Below are 12,828 nucleotides of genomic sequence, written 5' to 3' on the forward strand. Positions count from 1 at the left end.
TGAATTCTTCTAATTGAGTCAAACTCATCTTTTGTGTATCTTAACGAAGTTCAGTATAGTGATTGGGAACACAGGTTTGGGGAGGAATGAGAAAATCAGGATTGGTGTGGGAAACTTGCTTTTTTATCATGCACTCTTCTGGACTTTTTACCTTTTAATGACGTGCATTGGTCTCTTCGATTAAATTAAAAAAGAAAAACAAAGCATTCCAAGAATTTGAGAGTCAATTAGACCTGGTTTTGAATCATGGCCCCATAACGTACCAGTTCCAGGACAGTATTCTAGTTTCTAAATCTCTTCCTTGTAAGAGATTTATTTAGTACCTCCTTTGTGGGGCTGCTGTAAAGCTTAAATGAGGTATTACATGCAAAGCTCTGAGCACTGTGCCTGGCACATAGGTGGAGGTGGTGCTCAATCCGTATTTTCTGTAATTATAATATCTGATTTGCTTCTTGATAAAGGACCCTCAATTCTAGTCAGGGGATGGGAAGCAGGGCTGCCAACATTTGCCAGCAATTGATTTATAGAAGTCCAGCCACTTTCTTCTGACAGACATCATCAAGCCCAGGACTCTAGATCCCCAAATCGAAACTTTAAATCCTCAGGGAGAACGCTAAGCTTTGGACAGACTGTTTTAAATACATGACATTTCACTTAAAAACCTTCAGCTTCAGAGGCCCCAGGGGTTTGATTTGGCAACAATCAACAGACTTTGGGTAAGAAATGAATGCATCAGGGTTGATTTTAGGTCTGAAAGGGATGAAGAGAAATTGTCTTATTCACCATGGCCCCAGGCAAATCGTGGGGCTGAGAATCCATCAGGCCTTTAAAAGCTTTTCCAATAGGAGACACTACAGATGTCCCTCTATAAATCCATGACTTAACGGGCTTCCCCAACTTCCCCAAAAGCTCTCTAAGAGATAAGAAGTCAAACGTAATTCTGGCTGATTTTTTCTGATGGTCCTCCAAAGGCATCCTGTCATTCCCCTTACCTCTAAGGCCGCGTGTCAGCATCCTCGTGCTCCCCGCATCTATCACAGGACTTGCCTCTGCGCCCTCGTGTTCTGCCTTCCTTTCCCTGCAGTGAACTCCATCCTCTTTCTCCGGCCAGAATATTAGTCCAGCAATTTCCCTTGCATCACTAGCTTTTCCTCTCCACTGGGTCATCCCCACCCGCATACCGACATGCAGTAATACTGGCCACCTGAAAAAAATACCCTCAACCTCACATCTATGTCAAAATACTGTCCCATTTCTCTCTTTCTCTTCATGATGAGACTATTTGGGAGTTGTCCATACCTGTTGTCTGATTCTCTGATTCATCTCCACCCCTCTGTTATGGACTGAATTGTGCCCCTTCCGCCCCAAATTCCTACGTTGAAACTCTCCCCCCCACTCCTGTGGGACTGTATTTGGAGAAAGGACCTTTAAGGAGATAGATAATTAAGGTTAAATGAGGTCATAAGGGTGGGGGCCTAACCCAATAGGACTACTGTCCTTATAGGAAGAGGAAGAGACCCCAGAGCTCTCCCTGTGTGTGCACAGAGGAAAGCCACGGGAGGACGCAGAGTGAAGATGGCCATCCACGAGCCAAGGAAAGACTCCCCACCAGAAACCAGCCTTGCTGGCACCTTGATCTTGGCCTTTTAGACTCTCGAACCATGAGAAAATGAATTTCCGTTGTTGAAGTCACCTAGTCTGTGGTATTTTGCTATGGCAGCCAGAACAGACTAATACAACTTCTCTCATGCCCCCTCCCCCTCTTTATTGTGGTAAAATATATATACTGTAAAACTGACCATTTTCGCCATTTTAAAGTGTACAATTCAGTGCCATTTAGCATATTCACAACATTGTGCAACCATCACCATTGCCTAGTTCCAGGGCACTCTTACCACCCGAAAGGAAACTCCAGATCCATTAGCAGCCACCCCTCCATGCTCCCCGGCCTCCAGCCCTGGCTTTGCCAATCTCCCATCACCACTAATTTGTCCACTCCGGACACTGTGGATAAACGGACTCACAACCATGTGGGCTTCTGGGACTGGCTCCTTTCCTCAGCAGGATGTCTGCAAGGTGCATCCGTGTTGCAGTATGCCTCTGCACCCCATTACTGCTTACGACTGAACACATCCCACTGCATGGACCCCCACATTCTGTTCACCCCTTGGTGGTACCCCTTTCTCTCCTAAACCTACAGCATCAGGGTCTGGCCCCTTCCACTCCATCAGGACAATACTCCTCAGGGTCACTGGTGTTTTCCCTGCTGTGAACACAATTCTTAGCCCTTTTCTTAGCTGACCTGTCACCACCTTTAACTCTGATTTCATGACCTCCCAACATTTCTCTACGTGGCTTCTGAGGCACCATCCTCTTCAGGTTTTCCTCCTACTTTAAGGCCTGCTGTCACCTGCTCAGTGAGGTGTCTGCTGACTGCCATATATTGAAGGGTGAGCTCTCAGGGCACCTGGGCGGCTCAGTGGTTGAGAGTCTGCCTTTGGCTTGGGTCATGATCCCAGGGCCCTGGAATCAAGTTCCATATTAGGCTCTCTGCAGGAAAAGCGAACTCTCACCCTGATCCCCAGCACTCTATGGTTCCCTGGCCTGCTTTGTCTTTCCCTAGAGTGCTTTTTCTCTGATACAGGGTATGTGTACTTATTAGTTTGATCTGTCTCCTTCGTATAGAACATAAACTCCAAAGGGACACCATGAGATACCTGGACTGCTTGGTGTACTCTGAGATGGCCAGCTCCTAAAACAGGGCCTGGCACACAGAAAATGCTTCATAAACACATTTGCCATAAGTGCATAAATAAGTATATGAGCAGCTCTGGATCTCCAAGTCAACCCAACCACAACTCTACTTGTCCATCTGCATGGGGAAGCCAAAACACCCCTCATGAAGTCAGAAGAACAGTCCAGACAGAGCTTTCCAAACTAGGAGCCCCCTGGAGATTGTTGAGATTTCGAGGAAGACTCCACTTTTGTAGAGCCACTGGGGGCACCTCAATCACAGAAAAAAAAGCAGCCTGATTCACGCCTTCGTGCAGTGTTTGAGGACCTAGAGCAATGCGTCTCTCTCTTTTTATTTTTTTTAAAGACTTTATTTATTCATTCATGAGAGAGAGAGAGAGAGAGAGAGAGAGAGAGAGAGAGAAGCAGAGACCCAGGCAGAGGGAGGAGCAGGCTCCACGCAGGGAGCCCGATGCGGGACTCGATCGGGGGGCTCCAGGATCACGCCCTGAGCCGAAGGCAGGCGCTAAACCACTGAGCCACCCAGGGATCCCCTCTTTTTATTTTTTTTTTAGAGCAATGCTTCTCAAACTTTCATATGCATGAGACTCGTCAGGGGAACTTGTTAAGATATAGAGTCTGATTCATAGGTCTTTGGGGGAGGAGGGGCTGACATTCCGTACTTCAAACAATCTCCCAAATGATGCTGATGAAGCTGCTCTGTGGACCTCACTTGATGATCAAGAGCCTAGAAGACAATATGGTTTGATATGTGGAGAAAGCAGGTTGCAAAAGGCAAGCAGCTGAGTCAGCCGTGGACAGGGGAGCTACCGACGCTTTGTTGGGGGCAAACACTCACTGGGTAGCACACAGGCTGTGGTAGGCAGCCTCTGAAATGAACCCCATGGCCCCTGCCTCCTGGTATTCACACCTGGTGTAACGTTCTCCCTTTGAGTGCGGACTTGATTCAGTGACTCACTTCTAGTAAATGGAAAATGGCAGTTGGCATGGGATGTCACTTCTGAGACTAGGTTATCAAGGACTCTCTTGGGTGTTCTCACTCATGGGCTAGGAGGGAAGCTGGCTGCCATGTTGTGAGCAGCTCTACGATGAGGCCCACATGGTGAAGACCTGACGAAGGCCTCTGGGCAACAGTCGGCCAGCTACGAAGATCCTTAGTCCAGCAACCTGCAAGGAACGGATTCCTGCCAATACCACACAAGTGAGCTTGGAAAGCAGATCCTCCTCATTAAGGCTGACTACAGCACTGCCCCTAATACCCTCACTGCCACCCCAAGATAGCTAGAGCCAGAGACCCCCCTGCTGTACTGCGCCTCCACTGTTCATTCCTGACCCACAGAAACTGTGATATAATAATTCATGCTTTTGGGGTTTGTTTGTTTGTTTTCTAAAGATTTCATTTATTTATTTGAGAGAGACAGAGAGAGAGAATGTGAGTAGAGAGAGGGAGAAGCAGACACCCTGCTGAGCATGGAGCCTGACTCAGGGCTCCATCCTAGGGCCCTGAAGTCATGACCCAACCTGAAGGCAGACACTTAACCAACTGAGCCACCCAGGTGATCCTTAATGGCTTTTTTTTTTTTTTAAGATTTTATTTATTTATTCATGATAGACACAGAGAGAGAGGGGCAGAGACACAGGCAGAGGGAGAAGCAGGCTCCATGCCGGGAGCCCGACGTGGGACTCGATCTGGGGACTCCAGGATCATGCCCCAGGCCAAAGGCAGGCGCTAAACCACTGAGCCACCCAGGGATCCCACTTTTTGTTTTAAGTTACTAAACTTTAGGATAATTTGTTACACAGAAATAGGTAGTTAATGCAGATGCTAGAAAGGATATTAATAACTAACAAGGCCCGCTGGATGGGCACATACCCAGGGTTCATGCTGTGGACCAAGCACTCTAGAGGACTCTAGCTATATATATATATATACACACACATATATGTGTGTATATATAGAACCAGGTCTGTGTAAGGAGTTCCACATACATATATATACATATTAGTTTTTTGGCTCCTTGAGATTAGGGATGTGTACAACCCAAGAGAAAGACCATAGCCAGAAATAAAGTATACACCCCCCAGGACACAACAAGGAGAGCAGTCCCGAAATCTGGGCCCAGCAGAGTCTCTCTCAGGAGCTGTCAACTGTTGCCACGTCTGTTGGTAAGTGTACACTTAGGACCAGTCATCTTCCCACAGATGTGGTATTCTCTATCACCGGTGTCCTCAATTCCATTTATTGTTTTAGGAGACACTGCAGTTCTTAAGGCTGCATTTTCCCCCAAAATACTTTGATGAGCATATATATCATTTTTTAACAGACGAAAAAGCAAAACAAAATAAAAGTAATTGTTGAATTGGCGTAATTCCCACATTTCTTATAATAGTGGCCACCATCTCCAGCTCTGCATGATGCTCACTCTATTGTTCCTCCTCTCCCACGAGTTCCCTACCACCTTCACTTAGCAGGAAGACAATGTAGGAAGACAATGCAAAGAACGAGGCCACTGTGCTTATAAACAGGCCCATGCCCAGGACCAGCCTGCTCCCCCACCTTTTTATCCACCACCGTCATGCTCTTGGCCTGGGGGAGCAGACCAGGCTTCCTTTGAGGGCAGGTGTCTTATCAGTGAGGGAAGACAAGGACTGGTGGCCCCAAGGGGCTGAACGGGTCCAGAGTCATTGCAGAATTTCCATTTTTATCAGCCCCAAATGCATAGCATATGAACACCCTATGTGAGTCACAAGGGGTTCTGAACTCAGGCAAAGTTGTGGTGCTTAGTCAGGGCTTGGCTGATGGAAGGAGCAGACACAGCCATGAGGAGGAGGCAGGCTGCAGAGCCAGGACACTCTGTTGCTCTGCATGGTGAGCAGCAAAGCTGAAGGATGGCGTGGGTGCCCCAGCAAGGTCTCCAGAGGGGCTGCTTACCTAGGTGCCTAGAGGGCCAGGCTGACCATGAACTCATAAGCAAGCTGAAGCTCACGAGATGGCCACTAAATCTGTTTTCCTGTGAAGTAAAGACCAAACTGACTAAGAAGACAAAGAAAGTTGTGTTAGCTGGGGTCTCTATTTTCTCTTTTGATAGAATCATTGAGCTAGCAAAATGTTTCTCTACTAGAGGAAAACCCAGGAAGCAAGAGTGATGATCAACGCAGCTAAACTCAGCCTTGGTATAGGGAGTATCTGGGAGGGCCCGCCTCATCTGGCCGCAGTCCTTCCACCACAGGGAACCACCATCTTGCAGAATGCATGCCCATCATTGCCAGACCTGATAGCGTTTTCCAGAGGAGCTGGAAATCTACATATTTTTAAGTAAAATCCTCTCATATTTAAATGTTTTAATGTTTTCAAGCCACAGCAGACTGAAAGGAAACACATCTATGGGCCTCAGCTGGCCCTCACGTTGCTCTCAGTTGTTGAGGGAGCCTCAGCAGGGAAAGCAACGTGAAGACAGAGGTGCCTATGGGGCAAGCTCCACAAGTCCTTGCTTGTTGCCTCTGCTAGCCTATGGGGACCCAGCGCCTGCCCCAGGCAAGAACACACTGCTCGGATGGGAAGCCATGCTCCATTCAAGCACAGGGCCCCTTTGGCCCTCAGACCTCTTCTCTAGCTACCTTCACTCCCTAGGTAACCAGCTAAAATATCAGGACATGGTGACTCCAGACTCATATCTCTACTCTGGGTTTCTCCCGAGTATCAGGCTCCTATGTCCCATTGCCCACACAGAACCTCCCCTTGGAGGCCTAACAGGCATCTCAAATGGACATGGCTGAGTTGGTGTCTCAATTCTACCTTCCATACCTTGTCTTCCTCAACTCCACAATGGAGTCACAAGTTCCTTGTTGCTCATGCCAAACATTCAGAACTTCTCTCTTTCCTCACACTCTACATCGTCCCCATTAGGAAGTCCCGTCAATGCTAACACTATGCTTGAAATGGAATCCCAACCCGGTCCCACCTCATCACCCTACCTCATGACCCACACCCACCACCCTGTCTGAGCCCCTAGTGCCCATGGCTGAGACCTCACATTAACCTCTGCCTAGGTGTCCCTGCTTCTCTTCACAGACTCGATGGTAACTACTCAAAGCTGTCAGTGGGCTTCAAAAATAGATCAGATCTTATCACTCTTTTGCGTAAAAGCTTCCCGTGGCTTCCCAAATCCAAATCCATTATGACCATGACTCCCAGGGCTTGATAGCCTTGAATATCCCTTGTGAACATCACTCTATTTAGGCTGCTGCCCTCACACGGTCTCCTCAGAGAGGCCTTTACTGAGCAGCTTTCTATAGCGGTTCTCCCTCTTTCATTCCTGCCCCCATTCAGATCCCATTCAGCACTCTACTTCTTAACTTACGCTTCTTCGCTTCTTCTTCTTCTTCTTCTTTTTTTTTAATCTAAGCACTTATTCCCATCTGACATATCTGTTATCGTCTGTCCCTACCCTGGAATGTGAGTTAAATGGTATCAGGGCTCTTGTCTCTAACTTTTCATCTATTCTTACAGCCTACAGTTGTGCCCAGCACCCTGTTGGTGCTCCACAAATATCTACTGGGCTGGATGAACTGACATAGCTCTATATGTAGGCGTCCAAGGGCTGAAGCCAACACCTGATCCAATTGCTCACTGGGAAGTCTACTCACTGATGGAGGAAGGCAAAGAGGTATCTCATGATAATCAGAGTGGTTTTGGGCAGGACCAGGAGGACTTTCCGGATGTGCAGAGCTCTCTCCTGCAGGTTGTCCATTGCTGAAAGAAGAAAGCCAAGCGTTATCCTTCACCACAACTGAGATCCGCAGGAGTAATGGTCAGGAGACCCTTCCTACCAGCAGGTGCTACACAGACAGCGGCCGGGTCAAGTCCACACAGCACAGGTGCACTATGCGAGAAGATCCATCCCGGTGGCTCCTTGGGGCAGGGCTGCTGCCATAGGGCACATGCTGGGCTCCAGGTGCTTAGTGATGCAAGACTTAAGGAATATGCTCTTTGGGTTCAGAAAGGGTTGGAGATGTTCGATGTTCTCCAAGCACCTACCACTCTCTTATTAAAACAACCTCCAAAAACCTACTACGGCAGACAGCTCAACATCCAGCTTTGGAGGATCTACATGTGGGGTGGGAGACAGGCGGTGTGGGTCCTGTCCTGCTCGCTCTACACATGCACCACCTCATCCTCTGGACAGGTCTGGCTTATCTTCCCCCTCTCTTATCTGCAGTGGGGTTGAGCAGAACATGGCCAGAGGCAAGAGATGGCAGATCCTTGCATAAGTCGTAATATCTGGGGAGGAGACCCAAGGATTCCTGTCCCTTGTGCTTTGGACAGATCAATTACAGGTAAGGCTGGTGGCCTCCATCGTGGCCAGCCTCCCTACTACAGTGTGCCATGTGGACACTGTCATATTCTATGAGTGCCGTTCTATGAAAAAGAAGTGGAAAGCAGTGGGTGAGGAGCCTGTCTCAAGGGGAAAACTGGGCAGCCAAGATTTCTTGAACTTTCTTGGTAGCCCCAGCGACCAGCACTGCCTTCTCCAGCCTCTGGAGCCACCGTTCCATTGGGGCTATTCCCAGGATGACCTGGTATTAATCTACATTTCCATATAAAACAAAAGAGAAGGTGTTTCAGGATAACGAACTACACTAAATGGCCTTAGCTTTTCAAGCCCCAAATTTGAGAGTAAGAGGCAGGAACCTATGAAAAGGATAAAGTAGAGACTAGCTCTTTCTAGGAAAACATCATATTGTTACATTTAAATGTGCAGAGGGCTTTTCTTCCTAAAAGAACCCTATTGACACATCGAGAAGGTAAGCCACACCATGTTTAAAGCAACAAGCAGGGGCACCTGAGGGACTCACTTGGTTCAGTGTCTGATTCTTGATTTTGGCTCAGGGCATGACCTCAGGGTCATGGGATCCAGCCCCGCATTGCGCTCCATGCTGGGTATGGAGCCTGCTTAATTAAGATTCTCTCCCCCTCTCCCTCTGTACCCCCTATTTAAAATCAATCAATCAATCTTATGAAAAATCAATTCTAATCTTAATTATAAAAAAAATAAAGCAATGAGCAAAAAATATTTCCCCTTTATATCATAAAAAGCACAGGCACTAATGTATGAGCTTCCAAGAACTGAAAAAGACTGTGCCTTATATATGAATAGAAACATATTTTATTGAAGAAAAATAAAGCCCAGCAAAGCAAGGAGTTTAAGGCAAATCAGAAAGCTGACTTGTGGTCCTAGCCTCTCACTGAAAAGTCATCCTCCCTCCCTCCCCACCAGGGGCTGAAGGACTGAAGACAAGGAGGAGAAACTTCACTGAGGAAAATGAAAAAGAAAAAAAAAAAAACAATATTGAAAAGCTTATGGGAGAAAAAAGACCCCATGGAAATTTCTTGTCTGTTGAGACAAGGTGTTCTTGCTTAGAAGCCAGTCTGAGGCCAGGGTGTACTTACTGACGCAGGCCATGAGGTCATGGAAGATGTCCTTGGGGAAGAGAGGGTGTTCCAGCCCCCGGAAGTAAAGCTTCAGGACACCAGCAATGGAGTCCATGTCATGGTCATTCTGGTCCCCAGCCAGGGGGTCCTCTCCTGAGGATAAGCAGCCCCCCAAAAAGGAAAGAGAGAACAAGGGAGATAAAAACACATAGGATGGAGCAGAAGTGGTAGGGCAGGAGTGAGCTGAGTCCTCCTGAGTCTGTCAGTTCACTGCCCAGCATGGTGGCCATGAGTAGGGCAGACCAGAGACTAGACTAAAGCAAAGACTGCTTAGGCTCAGGGGCCTCAAGGCTAGAGGAGGGCAACAAGGGTCCATTAGGATAAATTCACTTCTGCCAGATGAGCTCAGGGACATTCCCTATGGGTTGGGGTAGGACACTGCAACTGGCCCTCTCACAAGAATTATGAAGCCAGGCTGGGACTGAGTCCCTAGGGAAGGAAAATGAGGCCAAGGAGGCTAGTCCCTCTGACTGGCTCTCACTCCTCCTGGCTTGCAACAAAGGACACCTACTTACAGGAGAACAATCACGGTGGAGCTCCCTATGGAAAATTTCATATCAGATGTAATTAGATTTAATGATAGGACCAACCTCAAATTGAAACTATATATATCCATTACAGTGACGGAAATTGCCAAAGCTTGTCCATTACCTTAATAGCCCACAAGATAATAAATGGGCTACGATGAACAGGCGCATTAGCCTTGATATTAACTGCCACCGAGGGTTCTGGATGAAGCTATAAACCGCCCAGATATCATAGTTAACTTCTTGGGTTTCGACAGATCATCCGCAGGAGAGAGGCAGGATGAATGGGGCTAATGAAGGAGGCTGGGATGTGCCCTGGCACCTCCCTGTACATCTTGAGGAAGACTGTCTACAAGAGAGTAGGTGTCAGGCTGAACAAGTGGCTTGGTAACCTCTGGGTACTTCTCTGGGGAGGATGGATGAAGCCAATATCCCAGGAGGCTGGCACACATTTGGTCTCATCTTTAAGCCTGTTTCCTTACCTCTCTCAAAGGCGTTTTTGATGTCATTCACCTCCACCTGGGATCCCGACACCCGGAAGATTCCTTCATGCTGTAGTCCTAGAAAGACAGGGAAAAGTGATCAAGGAGAAGAAACAAAGTCATAAGCACAGCTCCAAGCTTAGCTGAATGTCTATGTCCTCCATTTGTGTGCATTTAAGTACCGTCTCTCTTCTTCAGGCCAAACAAGAAAGCACGTGCAGGGATGCTGGAGAAGTCACCGGAACAGATACAAGGCATAAAGAAAGCACTGAGTCAAAGATTTAAGGGGATAGATGTCTATACCCGGCTCCATGTCTGATTCTGAGGGAGACTTAGAAGCAGTTTCCTTCCCCTGCCTTTGCCTCTCTGTTCCCATCTGCAAAGCGATGTGAGGTGACCCCTGGCACTTATCACCCAGGGCCAGGAATGGGAACTAGGGGTATGGCAAGCAGGCCACTAGACACCACTGGAGGAGTTTCATAAGGTCTGAGGTACAACGATTGCTTTGGCTGTTCAAATACTATTTGGCTCTTCCAGTGCACGATGTTTTGAATACTTAGGAAGGAGAGAGGACAGGAAAAGGCAAGTGATCACAGTCAATAGCCAGTGCTGCTAGACACCGTGCTAGCTGCTGGTTCTTGACTGTGGCTTGACTCCCAAGACAAACGTGCATGGACGTTGCAGTAGGATGATGGGTGTGAAAATCTGGTCTAGAAACAATTATAAAAAAATAATGCATGTGCAGTGATTGCCGCTAAGAAATGCTTTCATAGAAATAAATCAACTGGTTCTTACAACAGCCACTAAGGTAAGGGTCACCAGCATGCCCATCTTCCAGATGAAGGAAGTGATGAATGATGAGCAGCCTTAGGTTATATAGGTGATAAAAACCAGAGTCAGGAGGCCATCCAGCTGCAATTGGCGTACTCCTCAACACCAGGCTGGTGGGGCCCACGAGAGGCAAAGGACAGAGAGGGCAGGAACCCGCTTGGTAGTCTGAACACAGATGTGGCTCACAACCCCACACATGTAGCTACAGAGGTGGTAAGAGATCCAGTGCTAGCCCCAGGGGTCAGACTGAACTGGCATCTGTAATCATATCAGGCTTGCCAGCCCTTCTCAGGAGCCCTGTGTCTCCATCTTGGGCATCTTGTCCAACTTCTTCTGTAACAGCATGATTCATCAAAAACTTGGACACATCAGGGAAATCTCAAGCAAATTTCTTTTTAAGAAAACAAAATAGAACTGCCTACTGTTCTTGGGCTATCCTCTCGGTGAGGGGTGACTGGATTCTCTCAGTTAGACCTTTAAAGGTAAATAAATCATGCAGGCCAGGGCTACAATCTTGAATCCAATTGAAGTAATATTAAGAAGCAAGCAGGGGGAATTTAATTACCTGGCTTGTAATAGGACTTAAGTTGTCTGCTCCTCTAAGGGAATCTCCAGAATATTCCTCAGAGAATGGCAGGCAATGTTAAAACCCCATTAGTACCAATGTAATAATACCATATTAGTTACCAATGGGATGTAACAGCCAAATAACGTCATTTAAACACAGAATTTAGAACAGCAAGTGTTCTGACAGAAACAGCCACGTACCCTGTGACTTGTCAAAAACACAGTATAGGAGAAGGAAATGTCCCCTTGGGGACCAGGCTACTCAGTGCTCTAGATGAAGCCAACAGTTTGCTGAGAGAGGATCACTTAGGTCCTTTTCAGTAGATTAGACCATCAATGAAAAGCCACCTTGGACACCTGGGTGGCTCAGTGGTTGAGCGTCCACCTTCTGCTCAGGTAGTGATCCTGGAGTCCCGGGATTGAGTCCCACGCTGGGCTCCCTGCAGGGAGCCTGCTTCTCCCTCTGCCTATGTCTCTGACTCTCTGTGTCTCTCATGAATAAATAAAATCTTAAAAAAAGAAAAAAAGAAAAGCCACCTTGGCCCAGGGGCCCAGAACATGAAGAAATCAGAGGACAGTTAACAGGAAGTCAGGCAGCAGGCCTGAGACACACTAAGACTTACCCTTCGGCCTGGTTCCCATTTCCCTTTAAAACCTGTGTTTTTGAAGGATCACTACGCATTCTTCCTCAACAGACAGAATCCTTAGGAGTGTCTATCTAATCTAAGGACTCTGGGAGTAGAGACACGGATAAATGGTTGGGTTCCAGAAGTAAAGGGGAAGAGCAGTAGGCTTTTCATTAGAATGCAGGGCAGGCCTCACATGGTTAACCTGACACATTGCGACCTTTTTCATTTGCTCTTAGAGCATGCTACCATAAAAGTAGAAGAACACTCTTCTTGGGTAAGTTACTTGGAAATGGCACAAACCTTCCACTCTGCACTGGATCTGGCTGTTGCCAAGAGGGGCTCTCCTAGAGAATTCTTGAAATGGTTGCTACAAAGTACTGGCCCATGTTACTTGGCTCCCTTCTGCATAAGCCAGGTGGGGTTCTCCCCTCCGATTCTGTCACTCAGTCTGTCATTCCCTGCATGCCTGTCCTTTAAGCCTTCGTGCATCACCCTGATGCACCATTTACAGCTGAGCCTCAGCATTCTCTAACATCTATTGCCCA

General features: G+C 47.5%; 1 protein-coding gene across 9 annotated transcripts in view; it reads right to left on the bottom strand.

Moving 5' to 3' along the window:
• SRGAP2 (SLIT-ROBO Rho GTPase activating protein 2) overlaps positions 1-12,828 on the bottom strand; it is a 232,289-nt gene that overhangs the window by 17,151 nt on the left and 202,310 nt on the right. For all 9 annotated transcript variants that reach the window (XM_055334232.1, XM_055334229.1, XM_055334231.1 and 6 more), the window contains exons 15-17: positions 10,257-10,334; positions 9,206-9,340; positions 7,402-7,507 (exon numbers count right to left, since the gene is read on the bottom strand). In XM_055334232.1, the coding sequence (XP_055190207.1) occupies positions 7,402-7,507; positions 9,206-9,340; positions 10,257-10,334 (319 nt within the window). The remainder of the gene's footprint in view (positions 1-7,401; positions 7,508-9,205; positions 9,341-10,256; positions 10,335-12,828) is intronic.

The sequence above is a fragment of the Nyctereutes procyonoides genome, unplaced genomic scaffold (genome assembly GCF_905146905.1).
Source record: "Nyctereutes procyonoides isolate TBG_1078 unplaced genomic scaffold, NYPRO_anot_genome, whole genome shotgun sequence".
Classification (NCBI taxonomy): Eukaryota; Metazoa; Chordata; class Mammalia; order Carnivora; family Canidae; genus Nyctereutes; species Nyctereutes procyonoides.